Here is a 26,535-nt window from a genome sequence, read left to right as displayed (position 1 = left end):
TGGAAAAAAGAAAAAAAACGCGCGTAAATACATTACGCACGTTAAATATTTATTTAATTACTATTTTTCCTTTTTTTATAGAGTGTAAAAATAATTGAAAAAAATTTTCTTTTTTTTTTAATGTCGAATCAAAATTCACCAAAAAAAATTAAAAAATTAAAAAAAAACTCTTTCGGCAAAATAAATGCCGCCCTTTTTTAAGGTGAAATTAAATATATATATCACTTAAGGATAATTTTATCAAAATTTTAATAATAATAATAATAGTAATAATTTTCCTCGTCGTTTTTAAATTGAAAGAAAATTTTTTTTGACGGTTACACTTATATTTCTTTAAATTATTATTATCATTATTGGTAAAAATAAATAAAACAATTTGTTTTTCGGTTTCGTATCAGCACTAGCAGAACCTTTTGAGTTGTGCACATGTATCTACTGCTGGTACCAGGTTTTCGCGTGACCTTGAGAGTGTTTTTTTAAGCAGTGAAGATGACCTTGACGAGGGTGTGGTACCTAGAATTTTTTTTTTAAAAAAAAAAAAACTTATCGTAACAGACGCGAAAGAATCATCGAAATTCGTTCGAAGATGAAAGAATAGACCATCGTCCTTGTTATTAACGTACAATTTCTCCATTTGCAACCGACAGACAAACAGAACAACCCGACAAATAATAATAATAATTTTTTTTTTTGTTATTTGGGTCAGTTTTTTTTTTGTGTATGTTTTGTCACATGACCACACCTAAAATTTTTCCTAACCGTCACCAACAAAACGCCATTTTTTTTTTTTTTTTTTTTAACAACAACAACAACGACAATAAATTATTTAATTACCGTCATAAAACCGTTACGAATTTAATTAACAATATGAAAGTAATAATAATAATAAATAGTAGAACAAAATGTACGTATTTTCCTTATATAATTTTCGTCGTCTGCATTCAAATTCTAAAACATTCGATTTGTTTTTAAGGTATGAATTTTCTCGTGTTAAAATTATCCTTGGTATTTTCTTAACATTTAAAAAAAAAAAAATAAACAAAAAAAAAAGGGATGGGAGTTTTTCAATTGATGTATTATTTAATTTTTATTCGTTCCAGCTATGGAATGAATCATTCCAAAGAAAGATTCCATGATTTTTTTCCCATGATTTAAACTTTATTCACTTCTTTGTTGTTTTCCTATAAAATTTTAGACGAAAAAAACTCGATCGATCGATCGATTCGATTTTCGATAATGATAATTATTTGAGAAGGACTTTTTTTTTTTTTTTTTTACAAGACGCGACAGTTGGCGACACTTAAATAAATAAATTTTATTAATAATAATTATTATTATTTTTACCTTCTAACGGTTTTTTATTTAATTAATCGATACACGCAATTAACTAGTTATCATTTATCATTGAAATATATTTTTTTTTCTTGCGATTTATACTTTCTAAATTATTATTATTATCAATGTAATATTTTTATACTATTAGTTTTTTTTTCGGGGGGGAGGGAGAGGAGGAGGAGGTTTTAGTAGTAGTAGTAATTTTGACGGAAATTTTAGTTATGACGTAAAATATGGGGAGAAAAAAAACCGGTTCGATGATGATGTTGATGATTCCACTCTTAATTTTTTTTTTTTTTAATGAGGATCATCGTGACGTAGGTGGGTGGGGGGAGGGGTCAAACGGTTTTTTAATTTTTTTCGAGAATGATCCATGAATGAAAAATGCGTATATATATACATTTTAAAGAAGAGCGAGGACATTTTTAAGTTCGGTAAGGTTTTTATTTAGGTTCGTCTCTCTCTCACTCTCATGTCGGGTCAAATTTAAAAAACTGGTTTTTTCATTAAAAAAAAAAAATTATTTTTCGCTTCTTGAGGAGATGATGATGATGATGATGATGATGATGCACTACCACGTTATTCCATGGGAACCAATTTTGTTTAAAACGAGGAATTGAGGGCGTTAAATGCGGGGGGGGGAGCAGGGGGAACCTTCAAAAAATAATTCCAAAATTTTTTTCCCTATTGGATTTCTTAATAAAAATATTATTATTATTTTTTTTTGTTTATATTGCATAATATTAACATTGTAATGTAAAAAAAAAAAAAAAATTATATTATAATTTATAAAAAACACAATGTGGTCGGTCGTAAAATAGTTTTTATTATTATAATTAAATTGTATTAAAAATTTGTTATGAAACAAAGAAAATTTTTTTTTTTTTACGTTTCTCTTTCGTGTTTAATAAATAAAAAACATAATTAAAGGAACAACAATAATTGTATAAATTATATTTATGAAACATAATTAAAACATTAAAATGTTTCTGTCCTAAATGCAATTAAATCGATTCATTTTGTTTTTTTTAAAATAAAATTCAAAATTTTTTTTTTTTAACCTGAATTAATATTAAAAAAAAAAAAAAAATTTCTCAATTATATTCATTTTGAAGGGATATTAAGAAATTTAAAAAAAAAAAAAAAAAAAAATTAACAATTCACGAAATATTAATAATAATAATAATAATAAATGAATATATTAATTATATTTTAATTACAATCGAAGAATAAATTTTATAGTTGAATTTGTGTTGCAGTAAAATAGGTTAAAATACGGTTAATTAATAACGATGATGATGATGGTAAATTTATTAAGGGGAAGAGAGTGGGGGTTTTGAGGACTCGAGGAAAACGCGAATGAATTTTTTTTTTTTTTTTTTGCGTGTTGGTGATTTGTCAGCGAGATATTTTTAAACGACGTGGTTGTAGAATGTTCGATTGATTGTTTTTTTTTTTTACATCCACGATAATTTTCTGCAATTTTTGTCATTCGTTATTATTTCCTTTGTTTACTTTAATTATCGGTTTCGCCTAAGTGCTAGTTATTGTTTTCCCGTTTTTCGTGTCGCTGAGAAAATTTTTACCGTCGATGACGTCATCAATCGCGACGATTTAATAATTATGTAATATTACTTGCAAGTATTTTCCTCTACCCGATTGGATTTTATTATAAAATAAAAAAAAAATTTTTTAAAGAAAAAAGTATTTTATTGATTAAAAAAAAATTATTTTTTAATTAATTATTATTATTATTACAAACGAAAATATTTAAAAAAAAAAAAAAAAAAAAGAACCGTTTGGCAGTTTTTTTTCTTTTGTTAACCGTAGTCTTTTTATCTGGAGACTAAGTAGAATAAGAAACGGAATAAGATCCAGTATTGATGTCTATGTTTGTTGCTGGATGACCTTTAAATATGGCTGGATCGTAGTTAATTCGAACTGGTTGATATCGGGGTTGAGAATTGTAATAATTCGATAATGGCGCCGGTGACTGATAATACCTTGGCTGATAGTACCGAGGGAAAGAGGTTTGATAAGTCGATTTGATTTGATTAACGGGTGAAAAGTTTTGATTTGACGTTTCCTTGTAATAAATGGATGGATCTTCTCTGTATTGACCGTCATCTTCGCGATCTGGGTTTGTATTGTCGACGGTGTTTGTGAGAGTCGGAGGTGCGACGTTTATATCCGCACCTACAGGTTCGAATCCTCTTTTACTGGCTCCGTATTCGACTTGTCGAATTTTTCCATCGTCTCCAACGTAACCGTATTTTCCGTAGACTTCTCCCGTGGGAAATTTCGTTTCGATTTTAAACGTGCCATCAGCGGCTTCGTAACCGTAACTGTAAGACCCGTCGTCGTTTTGTCTATTTATTTGTTTTAAAATCGGTACCGGAGTCGTCCTGTAGGTTTGAGGTATTGAAAAACCCCTCGCGAAAAACAAAGAGAGGAGGAAAATTACGACCTGTAATAAATAACAAACAATTAATAATAATCCAATAATTATTACATAAAATCCGCAAGAGAAAGGAAATAAATAAAACAAAAATTACATAAAATTAATTATGCCAATTTAAAAAACAATTTAAAAAAAAAAAAAAAAACCGCGAAAATTATAAATTAATTTGAATAAATTTAAATTCTATATAAAAAAAAAAAAAAATTAATAAATAATTTAATTTAAATTTTTTATTTTATTTCCGCAGGTTAAATTTTAAATTAAATTAAAAATTTCGAAATTGAATTTTTTCATAAATTTTAAATTTCCCCCAAAGAAAAAAAAAAAAAAACTCATCTTACACCTGAAAAATTACAAATAAAAAAAAAAAAAAAGGATGAGAAAATATTTAATTTGGTTTAGTACACACGATTTTACGTTTTCCATTCGGCCACTTATCTTGACCCTTAACCTCGATCCTGATGGGTTCACCTGTGCAATTTAAAAAAAAAAAAACTCATCTGTGTGATTTTAATATTAACCTTGAAATTCGATTTATTGATTGTTGTTTGTTGGAAGTCTTGTTTTTTATTTCCCATCGTTTTAACCGTTTATCGTTTGTTTGTTTTTGTTAGACTCATTTTATTGTAAAAACAAAATGGTGTAAATTTTACGATTGTCATCGATTGTGATTATTTCTTGCGTACAGAAAAATAAATGTGTAAACTCTGTTTTCATAACGGTTATAAAATGTTCCAATTATTATCCATTTAAGGAAAATTTTTTTTTTTTCTTAAAAAGTTTATACGAACGACAAACGATTATGAAAAGATTTTACTAAAACAAATGACTGAAGAAAATTGGTGACACGTTAATCAATTATCAAATTATTGTCATAATAAAAAATAAAAAAAAAAAGTTTTTAGTCGCACAAAAACTCGCAAGATTTTTGTTTTGTTCGTTCCCTGTTTAAATTCGAGGAAAAAAAAAAAAATTTTTTTTAAATAAAAACAATAATGAAAACAACAACAACAACAAACGGTTACGAAACAATAATACGAGAAAAATCATTAAAAACGTTTTCAAAACAAATTTTTTTTTTCTCGCGATATATTTTTGTGATTATCATTAACTTTTTTCTACTCTTTTTTTTAATTATTATTATTATTATTATCGTTATTAATATATTATGTCAAATTTATAAAAATTAGATCGATGACGTATAAATTATTAATTAATTAACCGGATGTAATTAATTTTTAAATGTTTTGAAATATAAAAAAATTAAAATTTAATGTTAAAACCTGGAAAATTGTCTGGAAAATTCACAAATTTTTACGATGAGAAAATTTTCGTCGCATTTCGTCATTTTATATATAATTAAGAAATGTAATAATAATAATAATAATAATAAATACTTACGTTCTTCATATTGTTGTGATGTGTGTATAGAGAGAGAATTAGAAAAAAAGTGATACGAATTTTTTCAAAACGATGCGTACCTGATTATCGAAAGAAAACAAATAGTAAGAAGGTACGAGTTATTTTATTCTCATTTGAGGTTTAATTAAAAAAAAAAAAAAAAAAAAAAAAAATGGAAGAACCCGCCGGAGAAGGAGGCGGCGGTAGGTAGTCAAGGATAAAAAAAAAAAAAAAAATTTTCTTTTTTCGTTAACGGAAATTTAAATTGATTGTCTTCGTATTATGTGCCGCGTACTCCAATGAACTCATCTAAATTTTAAAATTTTTTACCGTGTGAATTTTTTAAATTTTGGCGGGAATTTTTTTGGATACCACCGCCATCTTGTTTTTTCCCTTCTTCTTCTTATTCTTATTCTTCGCAAACGTTTACGGTTTTACTCCCCGTGAGCGAGTCGATTGTTTAAAAAAAAAAAAAAAAAATTTGGAAAGGGAAAAAATAAAAAGGAGATGATTTGTTTGCGGTTGTTGACCATCAAATAATCATCTTTTGTTTGTTTGTTTGTTTGTTTGTTATCCGCTTTGTGTTTGTTCGAACGTTTAAAATTATGTTTTTGAATATAAAAAAAAAAATCAATTTTTCTCGTTAATGAAAAATTATTTGAAATAATAAAATTTATTTGTTAATGAAAACAATAAAACATTTTAGGTTAAGGTTTTAAAAAAAAACAATTAATAAAATTTTATTTATTTATTTATTTGGTCAAATTACAAATTTTTTTAACAGGTTTCCATTAAAAAGAAAAATTAATTTTCGCGATGATTAACAACGGGAAATGCTTTGATTTTGTTTTTTTTTATATTTTTTACAAAAGAAATATATAATTTACGATTAAATTATTATTATTATCGTTATTATAAGTTATTATTAATATATTAAAAAAAAAAAAAAAATTTGAAAAATTAACTAGTCGGCCATGACTGAATGATGATGCATGGAGGAAGAAGATGTAAAGCGAAAAAAGAAAAAATTTTAATTTTTTTCCACGAATTTTTTTCAAAACATTTTTCACGCCCAATAAATTTTTTTTTTTTTTCTTTTTGTTTTCCCATCTTTATTATAATTAATGAATTTGACTTTTCGTTATCATTATCATTATTATTATGCATTGTGATGGTTTAATAATAATAATAATAATAAAATTATTATTATTTAAAATGGTGATTGTAACAAAAAAAAAAAAAAAAAAAAAAAAAAAGAAAAAGTAAAAAAATTTTTTTTTGTTCTCCTTGTAATCGAAACATGACAATATTATTATTATTATTATTATTATTATTATTATTATTATTATTATTATTATTATTATTATTATTATTATTATGTATTGTATAATTTCAAGAAGATTATTTTATTATTATTATTATTATTATTATTATTTTTTTAGGCATTACAAATAAAGGAAATAAAAGTTTTTTATTTTAAATTTGGGTTTAAAAATTATGTAAAGAAAGTGAAAGAAACGCCACGATTTGAAAATTTTTGTTTGTTCTCTTATAAATTAATAATAATAATAATAATAATAATAATAAGGTACAATTTATTTGAATTTAGGTTCGTCAATTTTTTGTGATGTTTTTTTTTTTTGCTAGGGTTTTGTTTAACGATATTATTATTATGAAACCTTTTTTTGTTTTGTGTGGGTGGTAATAAATAATAATTGATAACAAAGGGTACCGATAAAACCTTGAATAATATTTATATACATAAATTAATTTCTCTACATAATATATATACATAGAAGAAAGAAGAAAAATTGACTTATTCAAACGTATTTAATGATTTATTAAAATTTATTATTATTTAAATTCTTTATTCAACAATTATTTTTATTTATAAAAAAAAAAAATAAATAAAATAAAAAAAAAAACATGGCCGCCGAAATTAAAAACCGTTAAAAGTGATTTGATTTTTTTTAAATGCGACATCTGTTAAATTTTTCCAGAAGTTTCTTATTTTCCGATTAATAAATTTAGTTTAAAATTAAATCGATAGGTGGCGCTTAAACAGAAATTTTAATATAAATTTTCTTTTTTTTTATTTGATGTCATAATAAAAAATTTAAATTAAATTTAATTAATTATATTTAATTAGCGGAATGTAAAAAAAAAAAAAAAAAAAAAATTTTGATTGTATCAATTTCGCCGTGAACCTTTTTTTCATCATCATCATCATTTTTAAAAATTTTAATCAAGTTTTCATAACCATTTCCGTTATGAAAACGGTTAAAACATGAGTTTTCACTTTTTTTTCATTTTAAATCTACAAAATTTTCAAGTTTTCAATTTTTATAAATCATTCACATGAATTTAGTCAAGAATATATATATATAAAGGTGTTCATGTTGTGATTTATCACGTGGTGGTAAAACACAAGTGGTTCTTTCGGTTTTACTAATAATTTAGGGTAAACATAATTTTACAAGGAACATTATCGAAACAAACATAAAATCAAATAATGATAACCGACAAATTATTTTAAATCAAACATAATTCGAAAACACGTTTAAAAAAAATATAAAATTTTATCTTGTAACTCGATTTGTTGCAATTAATAATAATAATTATGTTTTGCGGTTATGAAAACAAAAAAACAAAAACATAATTTTTTACACTCTGTTACCTTTTTAAAGTCGGAATAAATTTTTTTTTTTTTAAAACAAAATTCCACTTTTCGATTGTTCTTAACTCTTAGTTTTAAAAAAAAATAAAAAAAAATAACCTTTTGAACTTTAAGGACTTTTTTTTTTTTTTGTTTAAAATGTTTCTGTTGCTAAAAAAAGGGTAGATTTAAATACGGGTTCTTTGAGGGTTGTTACTAATCACCTGTATTTAAATTTTTTTTTTTTATGAAATTCATTTGTAAAAAAAAAAAAAAAAAAATGTTATGAAATTGAAAATTGCGATACCGAAACGAGTCTTTATCATTATCATTATCATTATCATTATTATTATTAATATTGTTATTATTTGAAATGATAATTTGGGAAAAATATGGATGAAAAATTATTATTTTGTTTAAAGTAAGAAATGTTTCTTCGAAATACAATTTAAGGGAAAAAAGGAAAAATTTGTGCGTGTGCGTGTGTGCGCGTGCGTGTGTTTGACGTTTCAAAAAATTATTAATAATAATAAAAATTTGACAAATTTTTTTGTTGTTGTTGTTGTTATGCGACAATAATAATACGAGAGAGACTATATGATGACATGAAGACGAATAATGGGTGTAAATACAATTGGGAGGGTGGTGATGAGGGGTTGGGGAAGGGAGTAAAAGAGTGTTTAACCGCCCTCTTCGACAAGAATCTCAATTATTATTATTATCATTATTATTATTATTATTATTACGGTTCGTACTACGTTGTCGAATGTGTTGATTTCGGACGCATTCAAACGAAAGAATATTCCATTGAGAGGACACAAAGGCAAAAAAAAAAAAAAAAGAGGAAAAAAGGGCCTTTTTTTCTCTCTCTCTCTCTCTCTTTTTTTTTTTACTTTTTATTCTGGGGTTTTAATATTATTTAGTCAGTTGTTGTTGTTTGAATTTTTTTTTTTTTTTTACGGGAGTATATCGCCTCTGTTTCCCTTATATCCCCGTACGTAAACGTCACATTATTATTTTGGCTTTTTGATGTACGCGCGGCCATTTTGATTTTTCACCGCTGCATTATAAGGATTAATTTTTAGAGTAAATATATATAGAATAGAATGGGATGTCGAAATCCCTCAGCGTTTAATATGACAGTTGAGATTTTCATTCTCTCTCTCTCTCTCTCTTTTTTTTTCTTTATATGTACGACATCATATGTCTATTGATTGTATTTTACCAACTATAAACAATTTGTAATTTTTATTTTTATTTTAAAAAAAGAAATTTATTTAGTTCGGAACCTTTTTCCTTTTTTTTTTTGTTGTAAAACAAACAAAGATAATTTAACGTAACCGTAACATATTTTCTATTTTAGAATTAGTTAATGAAAATTTTTTTTTTTTGATTAACTTTTTTATAGGGCAAAATTTAACACACTTTTACAACTAATTATAATGGCGAAAAAATAAAACATCTGCTTCTATTATTATTATTATTGTTATTAACCGCAAATGAAAAAATCAAAGAACCCCAAAGAAAGAAAGAGAGAGAGAGAGAGAAAAGTTACTTAAGATATTTTTTTTAATATAAAGTTTAACCACTTAAAAAATTAGTAACAGTTTCAAAAAAAAAAAAAAAAAAAAAAAAAACTTTTGAAGTGCTTTTTTTTTTTTAAAAAAATTAATGCGGAAAAAAAAAACTTACAACGATTTTCTTTTCTTAATTTTTTTTTATTTTAGTACTTTTTGTGTGAATTATTATTATTATTATTATTATTATTATTTTCCCGCGTTTTTTTTTTACGTTGTTGAAAATTTTGAATTTTTAATCGTATTCGTAAATTTTCCCATTAAACTGTACGGTCTCTTATCACATTGTTTTTCTTTAAAAAAAAAAATTGACAATTTTCCGTAGCGAACCGACAAATTTTTCATTTCATTAACTACTAAAAGGAAAAAAAAGGTTTTTTTCAAAGGTCAACGTATTCCACAATGCAATTTCCTTTCTTTCTTTCCTTTTTTATTTTTAATTAGACGTTTTTTTTTAAAAAGGCTTCTTTTTTTTCTATAATTGTATTTAAAAAAAAAAAAAAAGTGACGAGTATTAAATAAAAAGTCATTTTTCTAAAACGACTATGATCTCTTTGACATAATAATAATAATAATAATAATAATAATAATCTTTTCATGACAACGTCATAGAGAAAAGGAATAAAAAAAAAAAAAAATTTTTTTTAAACAACGCAGGCTCGAGCCTTTTAAAGGTCAACGACTTTTATTAATAACTTTTTAAATGATAATGATAATCTGCGAAAAAATATACGTGAAAAAATTATATTAAAGTGTTTTTTTTTTGTATTTTTTTTTTTAATGCGTTAGAAAAGAAGAAAAGTCTTTTGTCGTCTGCTACACCGTACATAATTAACAATTGTCTTGTTTAAAAAAAGTTGTTTTGTCTATTTTTTTTTTTTTATCCTTATCGATATAACGATTGATTGTGTTGTTGTCATTTATTATTATTATTATTATTATTATTATTATTATTATTATTAAGAATAAATTTATTAAATTCCCACATTTTAGTTTATTTATATATTTTCATGCCACACGGGGGTATTTACCATTTTGATTTGACTCATTGAAATAGGAAAAAAAAAAAAAAGAAGAAGCGATTCTCTAATAATAATAATAATAATAATGATGTTGAAGTGCGCGATTCGATTCGAAAAAGTTCAATGACAAAAAGGTTCATATTACTTAGTTAAATGTAAAATAGTATGCCCTTTACTCACGACCATACCCTGCGGGTACCTACCATCTTTACCTGAGAAAATTCCCCGTACGGAAAAAAAAGGAGAGTAAGTACAAAAGACCTGTCAGAAATCAGATATGAAAGTGAATTACATTGAATGCAATGGGATGATGATGATGATGATGAGAGAAGGACAGGAGTTTTTCTCTCTCTCTCTCTCTTTTTCTGCCACAGACGACTCCATCATTTTTTCTTTTCTTTTTTTTTTTTATTCTCTTTTATAATTTAACATCGGGCCCTTTACCAAAACAATTTTTTTTTTTTTATTTTCTTCTATAAGTAATTGAAGAGAAACCTTTTTTTTTTTTTTCATCAAAAGATAAATAAAATATATATAAACAGTGCGTGTGTGTGTGTGCGTGTGTGCGTTTGCGTGCGTGTACGTAATTATAATTTTTTTTTTGTTACCTTTGATAAAAATTTGAATTTATCATTTAAATAAACAATGAGTAAATTGTTTTTTACGCGTGTGTTAAATTAAAACAAACGATATTGTTTAATGTCGCGCCTAAAAAAAAAAAAGGTTCATCAAACTTTATAAAATATCAGATGTTTGGAAAATTATTTTTGAAAAAAAAAAAAAAAAACACGATTTTACCCTAAAATTTACGTCCGAAATAAACAATAAAATTTTTTGTCTGATAAGAATGATAAAATCAGGAAAACATCAATAAGGCGAAAAGCGAAATGACGATTTTTTTTTAGGGAGGGAAATCCGTGAAAATTAAGGTATATCGATAGGTAAAAAAATTATTATTATTTAAACGGTCATTTTTAATAATAATAATAATAAGAAGGAAAAGAAGAAGAAGAAGAATTTAACGCTGCACGAGATTTAAAAAAATTGAAAGGAAATGTTTATCGAAGCGTGTATAACGAGGGAACACATAATTGCCTAAAACATATCACGGATTTAAATGGGGGTTGTTTGTTTTCGCAAAAAAATTCTTTTTTTTTTCTCTCTCTCTCTCTCTTTTTCTCTCTCGCTATCTCACTTCCTCGAAATTTTTTTTTTATAATGAATCAATGATCGTTAAAAAACCCGTTTGCAATTAATTTATCGTGTCAAAGTTTACGGATCAATTTTTTTTTGTATTTTTTTTCTTTTCCGATTCTAATTTTAGCCAATTCTATTGTGAGAACAAATGATTATTGGAAAAAAAAAAAAAAAAAAAATTGTCTTTGATGTTTACCTTTTTGCCGGTTCTTTGTGGCTTTGGATAGATGAGCCGCCGCAGTTTTTAATCCTTTTTTTTTTTTTCTTCTTCTAGGAATTACTTTAAATCTATCGTCGGCCGGGCGGCCAGTCGTCGTCGTCGTCGTCGTCGACGTCCTCATCGTCATCGTCTATTATACATGGAAAATAAGGTTTTTATTTTATTTTATTTTTTTTTTTTTATTTGAGGTTCTGATGTTGAGGGATTATGGTGATGGTGACTGACGCACCCTTTTTTTAAATGATTTGAAAACAATTCGACATAGATTTTAAATAAAAAATAATTTCTATAATTGTATATAAGGCACGTTATGTAGTTTACACGACTTAGCTTCTTCTTTTTCATATATATATATTTTATACATAGGATTTATTTACAATTAGGTACATAAAAACTTATTATTTTTTTTTTTTATTATTAAAATGCGGATACCGTTGCGATTGTAAAAAAGTTTTTTAAAAAGGAACTAAAGCATCAGTCGCTCGCTTTGTACATATCACATATTATCCTTTCGATGGGAATGTTACCGATCGTTCGCCTAAAAAAAAGTTCTTCTATGGTATTATTCGATACAGATCTAAGACTTGGTAAAAGTAATAATAATTTTCCGAATCGAAAAGGTTGCGTCGGATGTGCCGCAGATATGTATTTGTTAAGGGTGAGTTGCGTGTGATCTTGAACGGCTGCCACTTCTGCCAAATCGTGAAGAGTTTTCCCTTCTCCACTTGACGACGGTGCCGTACTCGACGTGACGGTGTTATTACTCGGATCAAAAGCTGCGAGATAATAATATATATTTTCCGATAAGTTTTTTTGCTTTTTGCTACATGTTGAAAACGAAGAAAAAAGAAAAAAATATCTTACAAGTTTTGAATAGGACGATTGCTCTTAAACACGCGTATTCGTGTATATCCACGTGAAGTTGTTTGAATTTTATTAAAGTTTCTTGAAATTGTTTGACTTCCTGTGCTATCGTCAAAGCTTTTTCCGAATTGGCAGTAACCGTCGTGTGAGCCGTTAAAAGATCTACCAATTCTAATGGTAACATAAATTGCGATGCACTTAATACAAATAATTCACGCCAACTTTCTTCGAGTAAAAGAAGCTGTAAGAAAATGGTTTAAATGAGTTTTTTTCCCCGCAAGATTATGATTCGCGTTCCGAATCGGAATTTAAAAAAAAAACGTACCTGATCTTTATAATTAAGCCTAGTGAACGCGGGTACATTTTTTGCCCACGTGACATTCATGAACAATAATCTCGCTGCCGATTCACATAAGGCCTCAACGGAACCCAAAGGTATGGCGTTTGTTAGGGTAAAATTTGGCGTCAACTGAAAATTGCGGTCGCGTTCACTTAGAGTATAATTGCTTCAATTTTTTTTTTTTTTTTTTTGTTATTTCGCAAAAGTGATTTTTTTCTCACCTTAGGAATAAGTGTTTGTCCGAATAAAAAGGCAGCAGCCATCGTTGGTTGCATAAGTGGTGATCCGTTTGATTCCGATCGCGGTGACACGCTCGTGGGAATTTTCGGTAAAGCCAAGTCAAGTACGTGAGTTTGAGAATGCTGTAGAATAGGACTAACAGAGGGCCCGCATCCGATGTCAGATGTTGTGTCGCAAGGCTCTTTAAAATAAAAAGCCATTTGACGACGTAGGGTCGAATTCCTGGGTCCTCTTTCGTGTTGAACAGCTTTAACCAAAATAACATATACATAGTTAAGGTGCCTTTTTTTTATTAATTTTTAAAGAAAAAAAAATCAAAGTATAAGGTACCATCTTTATTCATTCCCGCTTCCACACACTTTTTCAACCTGCATGCTCTACATTGATTCCTGTGCGTTTTATCGACGGTGCAACTTCCCTCCGATTTGGCTTTGCAAAGGTATTGCCTGCTCCTTCTAATGGACCTTTTAAAAAATCCGGCACATCCATCGCAAGCAAATATACCATAGTGTTTACCCGATGAATGATCTTGGCATACTTTGCACGGGATATCATAAAGTATGCGACCTGTAAACATTGTCATCATCATTATTATCATTGTTTTTAATCACATATGTCGTATTTCTCTCTCTCTCTCTAATGTTATTTCTAATTGATGTTTGGTAATTTGTTTTTTGTTTTTTTTTCCGTGGGAATGCTCTCACAGATGACCCATGAAAATTATCCGGAACCATATGACAATATTCAATCTTTGCAATTTATTAATGCATCTGTTTTTTAATAACAAAAAAAGGAGAGAACATCCCTATTTCCGGTTTAAAAAAAAAAAATTTTTACCTTTGCTTACGTTTTTTAGTGTTTATAATGTTTCGGTTGAATTGCTTGATAGGTAATTTTTTTTTTTTTTCAGTAACTTTAACTCGTTTTAAAACTTTTTTCCTACCCCTCCCAATGAACATAAAATATACCCTCGTTTGTTAAGTTTTTAAATACTTTTTTTTTTTATAAGTAAACCTGTAACATCCGGTAAAATAAATAAATAATATACCGGAAACTAAGAGTAAGGTATATTTAGAAAATGAAAAGAAAAAGAAGCAAGTGGTAGGAAAAGAAATAAATAAAAGTGTTTTTTCCAGGGGTGCGTTGGTGCAGGGTGTGTGTAGATAAGTTATGTAATAAGTTATTATTGATGTTTTATTTATTAATAATTTTATTAACTTTATAATTCGTTTGAGTCTATTTTTAAGAATTTTAATAGCGATCTGAGTTGTGATTTTTGACCCTAATACATAATTTATAAAATGTCAAAAATCAAAAAAGATTTTTCAACCCCCCGTCCCATTTTTTTTTTCGGGGTAAAAAACAGACAAATTTGATTGGTTTGACTGTGTGTCCGCACACCCACCTTCTCAGTGGCAAAACAAGGGTTCTCTCAAATTTTTTTATTCTCTCTCTCTCTCTGAAAAATTAACACCTAAAATGTTTATTGCGTTTTTTAAATATAATCATTATTAACTAATCGTAGACCACCCTGCAAGATAAATACGTATTAATAATAATAATAATAATACTACTATATTTGTACTATTTTTGAATAATATGCTTACATCTTTGTCAATTTTTTTTTTTTTTTAACACAAAAAGAAAAGAAAAGAAAAAGAAAGGAGAAAAAAAAATGTAATCTTTTTTTCTATTAAAAAAAAAAAAGAAAATTTTCTCTTAATTCTTAAAAAAGAGTAGAAATGATTTCAGGTAGGGAAAATTCAAAGAGAGGCCGAGAGATAGAGAGAGAGATCAATGAACTCTCGAACCCAATAGAAATAAAAAAAGAAATTTTTTTATTTTTTTAATGCTTAAACGGATCGATTTTACCACCGAAAAAAAAAAAAAATTTACAATCGATAACTCTAAAAGCCGAAAAGTTTAAAAGGTTAATAAAATGGTTGTTACAATTAATGTCATAACTTTTCATGTAATAAAAAAAAAATAAAAAAGGTTTTTTTTTTTTTACCGTAATAAAATCACCCACTCGAATCGTAAAAGGGAAATTTTTTTATAAATAATAATAATAATATAATGCGTAAGATTTTAAGGAAAATTCCAATAATAATAATAATAATAATATTTAATAAAATGCGAAAACGATCAATCCACATACATTTAATCTGACCCTGACCTTAACAAAAAATTATTAAATAAATACAAAAAAAAAAAAAAAAAAAACGTTGAAAATCGATCCGGTTGTTGTTGTTGTTGTTGGAAAGAAAGAAAGAAATAAGGAAACAAACAAACGAACAAACAAAACACCGACAAACAACACTTTTAAAGACTTTTTTTATTTAAAGAAAAATGTCGATTTAACTTGGAAAGAAATTCGATGAAGCATAGAATAAAAAAAAAAAAAATTGATCCGAGGTACGACATGAAGAAAATTATTATTATTATTATTATTATTACTATTTTCGGATGAATTTATATGACGTCCGTGTCGATTTGTTATTTAATAAATTTTTAATTTGTTTAAACAAAACAAACAAAATGACGATGACGACGACGACAACCAAATTCGTTTATTCGTAACATTTTCAAAAACACAAATCGTATTAATTATTATTATTATTATTATTATTATTATTATTATTATTATTATTATTATTATTATTATTTTGGATAAAATGCGCAAAAAAAGAAATGGAAAAAGTTTATGATAAATAAATATTATTGACAACTCTTTAAAAAGAAGGGAGGGAAGGAAGGAAGGGAGGCGGGGGGTGAAGAAATAAGGCAGAACCTTATAAGAAGGTACCTGATTGGGTTGTTGCATGTCTTTGTGTTAGCCGCACACTCTCGTCATCGGTCCCCTTTTCGCTTTTCCCAATCCAAAGAGTCACACAGCCCATCTCCATTGTATTGACCAATTTTTATTTTCACAAAACATTTTCATTGTTACCTTTTTTTTTGGGTTTCCGCGGCGTCCAAAAAAAAAAAAAAAGAAAAGAAGAAGGAAAAATAAAATAATAACCATGTAATAAAATTGCTTTCATTGCAATAATAATAATAATAATAATTGGCATGCAATAAAAAAAAATGTCTTTCCCGGGGTAACTTCTATATCAGGTACTTTAAATTACCATTTCGAATTATTATTATTATTATTTAAATCATGACGGCGTGTTTTTTTTTATAAAATTGTTATTTTATTTAAATATTAAAATATTATTTATAAATTTTATTATCATCATTATTATGTTTTCTAAAAATAAAACGGGGAAGGGGAGTCGATAAATAAATAAATAAATAAAAACGCGAGGAATTTTTGCAACTACTAACGACAAACTTTTTGTTTGTTTGTTATTTAAGCGAAAGAAAAATCGTTTTCGAAAAAAATAAAATTTGTTTAAAGCGTATGATCCAGAAGGGAAAAAAGGGAAAAAACGGGAAACCGTGTGAAAATAGTGACATATGGACCGTAACGATTAAAAATCACCACAGATGATGATGTTTAAAACTTCCGGTTTGTAATTTTTTTAAAACGTTTTTCCTTTTCCCACCGAGATGAAAATGTATCAAAAGGTATCATACGTAATTATCATTATTATTATTATTATTAATAATCGATTAATAAATAAAACATTTTTAATAAGTTTAAATCACCCGTGAAAATTTAAGAACAATGGCGGTTGTCGACAATAAGAAAAACAAACAATAATAATTTTTAAAACGATTTGTTATTATTATTAATTTCTATTGCGTTTCAACCACAAAATAATAATAATAATGAGAAAAAAACTTACTTGAGGATCCTGAAAGTTTTCCGATTCTTATATCCGGTGTTTGCGTAGGCGATAAACTCGTATTCGAATCCATAGAGAGAGAGCGAAGACGAAATAAAAAAACCGTTAAACTCGCATATAGTATATAAAAACAAACGACAAAAAAATTTATATGTATATATATTTTATTTACTTATTTATTTAATTTAAAAAAAAAAAAAAAGAGAGAAAAAAAAGGGAAAACATGTCCCGAACCCATGAAAGGTTAAACAAAAAATGATGACGAACCTTTTACGGTTAAGGGTAGTTTGAAAAAAACTCCACCCTTCTTTTATTTAAATAACCAATAAGATTAAACTTTGGTTGTTCAGGTTTTTTTCTTTTCCCCCGTTTTTTCAATGCCTTTTTACCCCCTCGTTTCGTATGTCATCATCTGCTAGCTAGTGTGAGATTCGTTTAACAATTGTCTGTTGACACGTTCTTTGTTTTTTTTTTTTTTTTATGAATAAAAATAATTTTTGCAATTATACAAATCATCCTTTGATAAAAATATTTAATTTATTATTATTATTAATTAATTAATCGATTTTAAAATTGTCGTCCTGTAATTTTCAGGTACGATGACTTATCAAAGGTTTATCCGGTTATTTTAAAAAGGTTTAATCTCGCATTTAATTAAAAAAATTATTCGAGTTCGCCATTTTTTTTTTTTTTTACGTAACCAATTCATTATTAATTTGCGATTGTGTAAAAAAAAAAAAAAAAATTAAACGTACCTTCTACCTGATTTAGGTTGTATCTTATTAACAATTACGGCAAAATGTTACGAATTAATTTGTTTAAAAAAAAAAAAAAAGGTATAACAACAAAAAATCTTTTTTTTTTTTTTTTTTCAAAAATAAAAAATTTGTTTAATGGATGCCTTTAAGGTATTATTAAATCAACCGAAAATAATTTACTTGGACGGTTTTAACCGAAAAAAAAATGGCCGCCGCCGTCGTCGTCGTCATCACCTTATTAACGTGTAAAAAAATTATTTTTTCTTATTTGGTATAAGTTAACCGCATAATACATAAATTCTTAACAGCAACAAACAACAACAACAACAACCAACAACCCTTTTAAAACAAGTTTGATTATAATCAATTGTAAATTAATTACGAGCGTGAAAAATTATGTACGTGAAAATCTCGTCTTGTTTTAATTATATCATTATTATTATTATTATTATTATTATTATTATTATTATTATCATTATTATCTTATACGGGGTTTACATATAAAAATAATTAACTGAGAAAAAAAAATGAAAGAAAAAAGAAAAAAAATCTTTTGTATAAAAAAGATTTTTTTTACGTTTTTAGGATATTTGTAATTGTATATCGCGGAGGAAGGTTGCAATTTTTTTTTTTTTTTATACCTGAATTTAAAACGTTATCCTTTTTATTATTATTATTATTATGATAAAAACATCTTGCTGACTAAACCTGTTAAAAAAATATATATATAAGTAAGAATATACAATGATAATATTACATAAAAAAAATTTTTTTTAAATAAAGATTTGACATTAAATTCCAAATAAAGAAAGAAAAAAAAAAAAAAAAAAACGTTAAGAAAAAAAAAATGTCTGTGAGAACGAATTGACTCTACTTGTAAGAAAAATGTCTTGAAGACGAATAGAAAAGGGAAAAGATGGGGGGAAGGGGGGAAAAAGGCACCGGAAACGCCCAAAAAAAAAAAATGAAAAAATTGTATAGTGAAAGGTATAACGTATAATTTGAAATTTGAAACACGGGTTAACTTGTTGCAAATTGGGCGGAGACGGTGAAGCGCGTCACCTGAGACCTTTAAAATATTAATAGAAGGTTCTCTCTCCCTCTCTCTCTCCTTATATTATTATTATTATTATTAAATGGAACAAAAAACGAACGGAAACTAAAGGAAAAAAGAAAAATAAGAAGTAAAACGAACTGAATGGAAATTTACGAACGTTAAAAGGAACGCCCCCCTCGTTTAGAATTTTCTGTTTGTTCTAAAACAGGTAAAGGGTAAAAAACTAAGAAAAAAAAAAAAAAGATAGAAGAGTTAAGAAGGACGCCATTTTAAAACTTTTTTTTTTACCGTCTTTATTTTGTAATTTTTTTTTCTTTTCCTTTTCCTGCCACGTAATTTTACGACGTGGTAGCAGTGAGAAAGAGAGAGAGAGATGATAATAAATAATAAAAATAAAAAAAACTAAATAAAAATGAATGAATTTTTTTTTGAAAATGTCAGGGCTCGAAAAAAATTATTATTATTATTATTATTATTTCGACAAAGAAACAAACGGTAATAATAATAATAATTATTAATGAATGAAGTAATTAAATTACGAAAAATAAAAAAATTTATATAAAAAATAATTTATTTATAAAAAAAAAAAATTACATTTCTATATATTTTTATACAATTAAAAAGGGGGGGGGGAGGAGCGAAAAAGAAAATTTTTGAGTGAAGTGAAATCACTTTTGTGATATACGAACGGAGGCCTGCGTTTAATTGAAATTTTTTCATGCGTCTGGAATGAAATCTGGAAAAAAAGAAAAAAAAGTTACGTATTTAAATAATCACGTTCCAGTTTGTCATTAAAAAAAAATTTTTTGTCAGGGTGTATCCGGAATAATTGGAAAGTTAATCTACGTGCAAGGTCGAAAATTAATGTTTTTTTTTTCTATGGGAGGCGGAGCGGGGGGGGGAAAGGGAGAGAGAGAGGGAGATATTTACGTTAGAAGGTTGTTGACAATTTTTCCATAATAACTTATTTGGTTGTTGTTGTGGGGATCCAAAAGAAAAAATCACAACGAAAGGAACTTCATTAAAGCATCGTGTATCAATTGTGGATTTGCTGAACCGTCAGCCGTATATCGAACACCTCTTAAACTTCCATCGTCACGTTTAACGACGCCATATTCTCCAACAATAAATCCATTTATTGTCCTTTCTTCGACTCGATACTTTCGATAATTGTCCTCATCGACTATGTAACTAAATTTATTACGATCGTCAACTTCCGTTTTCTTATCGACATCTCCCGTTTGTTGATAATTTTGCATTTCCGTTTCCTTGAATTTCCTATTTTCCTCTTGCGCGTCGTATCGCTTTTCCTCTTCGTCGTATCGTTTTTCCTCTTCGTCGTAACGTTTCTCTTCTTCATCGAAACGTTTTTCCTCTTCTTCGAATCGCTTTTCCTCTTCTTCGAATCGTTTTTCCTCTTCCTTTACTCGTCTTTCTTCTTCTTTTTCTAATCGTTTTTCCTCTTCGTCACGTTCCTTTTGTTCGTCATTTTCCTTGTCTTCGTCAAATCCCTTTTCATCTTCCTCGTACTGCTTTTCGTCTTCTTCATACTGCTTTTCATCTTCCTCGTACTCCTTTTCATCTTCTTCGTAGTGTTTTTCTGCTTCTTCTTCTCCTTCTCTCTCCTCTTCTTCTTCTTCGTAATCAACTTCTTCGTCTTCGTAATAATTTTCCTCTTCGTAGTCTTCTATGCTTCTTTGCCTGTGATCGTTTAATGTTTCCCTTCGATGATTTTTATGTATCTTTGGTTTAACGGTTTGGTTATTAAAATGATTTGATTTCGTTTTCGTTTTATCGTCCTCATCGTCGACTTGTTGCCTATGATTAGATGTATCAAATTTGATATCAGTTATATTATTATCGTTGGATTGAGGGTTTGCGGTTGTCGGGTTATTATCATTATCATTTTGCACTTTTTCGTTATTTATCCAAGGAAACGTTGGTATTGTTGTTGACATTGACTCGGATTTTTTTGGAACTAAATTTTCTTGTTTTGTTGAATTGAAAAAAAAACCTGTACTCGGTTGTTCGTGTTCTTTTTCCGTATTAAATGTTGTTGTTGTAGGTGTGTAAATAATTTCGGTTGTTTGAGGTTCAAAAGTTGTCGTCGTCACCAATTCAGGCACAATAAAATCTTTTGTCCTAAAATCATAATCACTATTTTCATTCGCGTATAATTTTTTTTCCGAACCTTCATTTTTCAAACGATTGTCGTTTGTTCGCCTGTCGGAATTGTCATCGTCCTCGTTTCGACTCGTTTGTTCTTTCAAATTAACACTGTAACTAATTTCACTGTGAGCATTCGTCCATTTGTTTCTCGTTAAATATTTTTCATAATTTTCAAACGTTTCACGATAATTTTTTTCGATAAACGATTCTTCAACGATTGGATAATCGCGATGACGACTGGTCCGATGAGGTTCATCGGAAAATTTCATGGTTTCCCTATCGACCGATTCTGCTTTGGTGTACATTTCGATGAAAGGTTTATTAAAGAGGAACTTTTTACGATTGTTTATTATGAATCTCGATGTGTTTCGTTCGGAAATAGGTGCCGGAAATGCTTTGGAGTTTGGATGACACCAATAAATTATCTGAAAAGGAAAAAAAAAAAAATTTTTTTTTTACTATTGGTAGCATTAAAATGCCAAAAATCTTACCAACGTTAAAAAAAAAAACCTTGATTTTGGTTTACATTTTTTTTTTTCTAAGTTTACCGCCATTGTTTTGATTTAAAACGGAAATTGATTTCTGCTTTCGGTTTTTATTTTTCCCTTTATAATTAAATGTAATTAATTAAATTAAATATATATTTGTTCAAGAGAGATCGTGTGGTTTGGTGTAGGTAAGATCAAGGTTTTTTTTTTTTTTTTTAAAAAAAGAAAATTTCTGATTTAATTTTTGACAACTTTAACCGGGTAAATTATTATTATTATTTTCGTTATTGACGTTGTTGTATTTATATTATAATTTCTTCTAGTTACACGTCTCTCCGCGTCCGGTTTTTTTTTTTTTTTTTACAATTAACTTAAGTCTCGAAAAAAAAAGCAAAAAAAAAAAAAAAACTCGTCCTTGAATATAATTTATTAAATTTTTTTTAGTATCTCGTTTTATATCAGAACAAAAAGTTGTTTATTATTATTATTATTATTATTATTACCTACTCATAATATTCAAAGTGTTTAGCTTGTCGCCTAATAATAATAATAATATTTGCTACGGTTTTAATTAAAGTTCTCGATGGATTTTTTTTTTTTTTTACAAAAAGGTGATTGCATTTTCAACCTTTTGATATTTTATTTTGTGATATCGTAAATTTATTCTGTTTTATTATTATTATTAATATTATTATTATTATTATTATTATTATTATTATTATTATTATTATTATTATTATTATTAATTTTTATTGTTAGACTGGATTTTGCAAATTTTTAAACGACAAACAAATTTTTCCTTAAGGCGATAAAAGTACGTTAGAGTCACCAAGGTTAAAAAAAAAAAAAAAAATGGACTGCTATTTTTAAAAAGCGGGAAAGGGGAATGAGGGAATGGGGGGGTGGGAAATTTATTTTATTATAAATTATTTTACGTACCAGAATGTATAAACAAAGACGCATTTCCCAAATTGAATCGGTACTTGGAAATTTTCTTCTTTTTTTTAACGTGAAAAAAATTTATTTCCTTGCGTTAAAAAATTTGACGATAATGTTGACTTCATCGGAAATAAAAACGAGGAAATGAAATTTAAAAGCTCCGATCCTTTCTGAAATAAATAAATACATAAATAAATACATAAATACATAAGTAGATATATATTATTTAATTAAATTATGTACCGGAATTAATTAAACACGTCTCTGGCAATTATTCAATGTTATAAATGCGAGTTTTTTTTTTTTAAATATAAAATGTTGAAGTCATTTCGCCGGGGCCCCCTCGCCCTTCCCACCCCAAGACAGGTAGAACCTACTTTCTTAAGGACGTGATAATGGTTAATAAGGTTCCCCTCGAGGGATACCACGGAATTTATATTGACTTTCTCGAGGGGATTGACACCCGAACACAACGATTGTGGGTTTCAGTTTTGAACTTTTCTAATCTCGTTTGTACAGAAATCAAATATGGCGTTGCGTGGGTGTCGTTCATATAAATATTAATTAATATTTAAATTAAAAATTTTTGTCTGTATTACTATCATTATTATTATTAAATTTTATTATAAGTACAATATCAATGTAAAAAAAAAAAAAAATCTTTTTCAATCGAAAGTTGTTTTATATCATTCAAACAACAAATTGTTTCGTTCGTTTGTTCATAAATAGTTCGCTACGATTTGTTATTATTATTATTATTATTATTATTATTATTATTATTATTATTTATACATTTGAAATAACCGTGTTGTTATTTTGACCTAAATAAATTTCAAATAAATTAATTAAATGCGATAAATTATAACAAATAAAAAAAAAAAAATAAGAAAAAAACTGTGTAAATACGTATGAAAGTTACTTGGAAATAAATAAATAAATAAATTGTGTGTGAGAGAGAGAGAGAGAGAGAGAGAGAGAGAAATAAATAAAAAAAGACGAAGGAAGGTGGTGGGCCACTCGATATTGTCCTTTACCTTGCATTTTATTCGTGTGTGACATAAATAATAGTAATTAAAAATTATGAATTTTTTTTATTTATTTTTTTTTTTACTTAAATTAAAAGTCAGAATGTGGGCGTTATGTTAATAATAATAATAATTCTTTTTTTTTTTAAACAAAAATGTCGTACGTAAGATTTGTGAGGAAAAAAAAAAAAAGTTTTTTTGTATGTGAATGAAAGAATGACGAAAAATATTTATTTTAAATTTAATAAGCCTAGAGTTTTTTTAACGGTCTCTCTCTCTCTCTCTATCTCTTTTTCTCTTTTTCTTTCTCTATATCATTCTTGAAATACAAGTTCGCCATTATTTTTACGTCATAGCACGCTTTATATTTTTTTTTTTTTTTATATAAACTTTGTTCTCAACGTAACTTGCTACAAAAAAAAAATTTATATTATAATGCACTGAATTCCATTTTTTTTTTTTTTTTTTTTTTTACTTTTCTAATAACTTTTCGTTTATTTTTAATTTTTCAAACGTTGGTAAAAATGATAACGACAGTTAAATTTATTTATTAATTTACTGATAAGAAAATATTGTTAATTTTTTGTTGTAAAAAAATAAGTTTGAGTTCATGTATTTGCAAACAAATTTATTTTTTTACGTTTTGCTATTACAAATATTATTATTAATTATTATTATTATTATGAAGTACCTGACATGTTTAAATAAAATTAATAAATTGTATTTATTAGGTAAACATGAAAAGAGTCACTTTTCGTTTTGTTGCTCCACTCAATTGTTACCCGATAGAAAGAAAGCAAATATATCTAAATATATACACGCACACACATACACGCACAAGAACGTGGCGCGAAGTTCTTTGGCAGGCCGCCGCACTAACACTGAACACATAGTTAGTTAGTTAGTTACATTGGAAGCAAAATACAGGTTTTTGGCACGAGCCTTAGACCCATTTGCCTTGGGCTTTAGGGTAATAATTGTCTGTATTTTTTTACTAACATTGTTAATTATTTTCCGTATTCGTTTCTTTTTTTTTTTTTTTGTTTCTGAATCCACGGATTGATTGAGATCGTAAATTAATTTATTTAAAAAATTTATTATTGGTTTAGAATGGGGGGATCTACTCTTTTCGTTTATATTTTAAATTTAATCGAATGGTCAGGAGGGATAATTTAAGGTTTAATTTATAAAAAATTATACATGTATATGTGTGAATTGAAGAAATGACCAGGAATCAAAGGAGGTAGTAGTAGGATTTATTTAGTGTGGGAAGGCCACAGAGCGAACGCACAAACTCGTTCCCTTTTTTAACTATTATAATTGGTATATCCCCATCACGATGGGGATATACCAATTAATACCCGGTTTGAACTTTAAAAAAATTGTTTATCGATAACGGTTTCATATTCATTCTTCCGGGTTTCGATTTGTTTTTTTTTATTGATATTCGTTTGCTACAAAATTCAAAACTTTTTTATTCATTTTTAAATGGCCGCGAAAATAATTTTATTTAATAAATGATGACAACGGTAACGAATAAATGTCGAAAAAAAAAAAAAAAAAAAACTTATTGTTTTTCAGGTATTATGAAATTCAAACCTTGAAAGAAAATTAAAACCAGGCAATTTGATTGTTTGTTATGTATTACAAAAAGTAAATTTATAATTTGTAGGGCGTAAAAAAATAATTTATTTTTTTTTTTTTTTTTTTATAAATTATTAAATTTCAGTAAAAAAAAAAAAAAATTACTCCCAGAAATCGGGGAAAACAAATTGGGGAAGGGGGGTGGATGGGGAAAAACAAAATTTTTAAACGCATAAAATATACCAGAACGGAAAACGCGGGAGGGGGGGATAATAATTTTTATTAATTAATTAAATTATTGAATATTTCACGTGCCAAAAATTTTTCAATTTTTTTTCCCTTTTCTTTTAAGTATTACTTTCGATTACATTCGATATTTAATTATGTATTAAATAATAAATTTTTTTTTTTTTTTTTGGAAAGGTAAAATTAATGGCGATTTTTGTAAACAAAAAAAAAAAAAACAAAAAAAAAAAAATTGTCACGCAATATTAATAAAACCTTAGGCAATTTAAACAAAAAACAAAAAATATTTGAACGACCACAAACGATATTTTTAGTTTTCATTTTTTTTTTTTTGGGGGGGGAGGAGGGAGGGAGGTGGAAGGGAAAAATTTTAAAAGGGTTTTGACGACGTTTACTCGAACCTTTTCACCCTTCCCTGTTTTTTTTTTTTTTTATTTAAATACTCCAAGAGAGAGGGAGAAAAACAATTTACATTAATTTATTTATTGTTTTATTAATATTTCGTAATAATTATTTGGTAAAGAATTAGAATAGGGAGGGAATGTTTGTTTGGTCGTCGACCCTTCCCCCCGTCCCCCCAAGGTCGATGGCAGACCAAAAAACATTTTTTAATTATCGTAAGCTTTCGTTTTTTTCTTTCTCTCCGAAATTCCTGCGGATTACTTAGAAAAAAAATAACTCACCGAGTCTAACCTAAAAGATCTATTTTTTTCCTTTTCTATTTGCGTCATAATTAATAAATTATTATTATTATTATTATTATTACGTACCTTTTATTAAATTATGCTTCCGGTTAAGCGTCTTATCACATTCACGTCGTTGTTGTTTTCCACCATTCACCAAAAAAATAGTATTTTGGAGGATGTGATGTGACCTTGTGATCCCAACTCCTCATCCATTTTTTTTTTTTTTTTTTTCATTCATGTTTTCTTTTGAATTAATATTTTCGACATTGAACATTTTGACGTGAAACGATCATCATCATCATCATCTTCTTTCTATAAATCATTAATAAAAAAATTTATATTCGATGAGTTTTTGAGGCTTTCCTCCATTTTATTTACATTTTCGCGATAATTCATTTTATTATCATTGAGTTAATTCGAGTTTTACGTAACGGAATTAACAAAAATTCATTATTTTTTTTATTTTCGGATGATTT

The 26,535-nt window shown here is 27.0% G+C and overlaps 3 protein-coding genes across 3 annotated transcripts; all 3 read right to left on the bottom strand.

Annotated features, from left to right (window-relative positions):
- Window positions 1-3,181: 3,181 nt before the first annotated feature.
- On the bottom strand, window positions 3,182-4,374 carry Phum_PHUM331470 (uncharacterized protein; the record flags this gene model as incomplete). Its single annotated transcript, XM_002427533.1, has 3 exons — window positions 3,182-3,802; window positions 4,214-4,267; window positions 4,318-4,374. 3 exons carry the CDS (start codon window positions 4,372-4,374, stop codon window positions 3,182-3,184), a joined length of 732 nt encoding a protein of 243 aa, XP_002427578.1.
- A 7,969-nt stretch (window positions 4,375-12,343) lies between these two features.
- On the bottom strand, window positions 12,344-13,902 carry Phum_PHUM331460 (Orphan nuclear receptor NR2E1, putative; the record flags this gene model as incomplete). Its single annotated transcript, XM_002427532.1, has 5 exons — window positions 12,344-12,645; window positions 12,734-12,974; window positions 13,059-13,202; window positions 13,295-13,560; window positions 13,644-13,902. 5 exons carry the CDS (start codon window positions 13,900-13,902, stop codon window positions 12,344-12,346), a joined length of 1,212 nt encoding a protein of 403 aa, XP_002427577.1.
- Window positions 13,903-19,923: 6,021 nt separating this feature from the next.
- On the bottom strand, window positions 19,924-21,396 carry Phum_PHUM331450 (uncharacterized protein; the record flags this gene model as incomplete). Its single annotated transcript, XM_002427531.1, has 2 exons — window positions 19,924-20,271; window positions 20,572-21,396. 2 exons carry the CDS (start codon window positions 21,394-21,396, stop codon window positions 19,924-19,926), a joined length of 1,173 nt encoding a protein of 390 aa, XP_002427576.1.
- Between the last annotated feature and the right edge of the window lie 5,139 nt (window positions 21,397-26,535).

The sequence above is a fragment of the Pediculus humanus genome, genomic scaffold (assembly GCF_000006295.1).
Source record: "Pediculus humanus corporis 1103172107737 genomic scaffold, whole genome shotgun sequence".
NCBI classification, from domain to species: domain Eukaryota; kingdom Metazoa; phylum Arthropoda; class Insecta; order Psocodea; family Pediculidae; genus Pediculus; species Pediculus humanus.
Note: the sequence above shows the minus strand (reverse complement) of the source record. Positions and strands in the feature narration are given on the sequence as shown.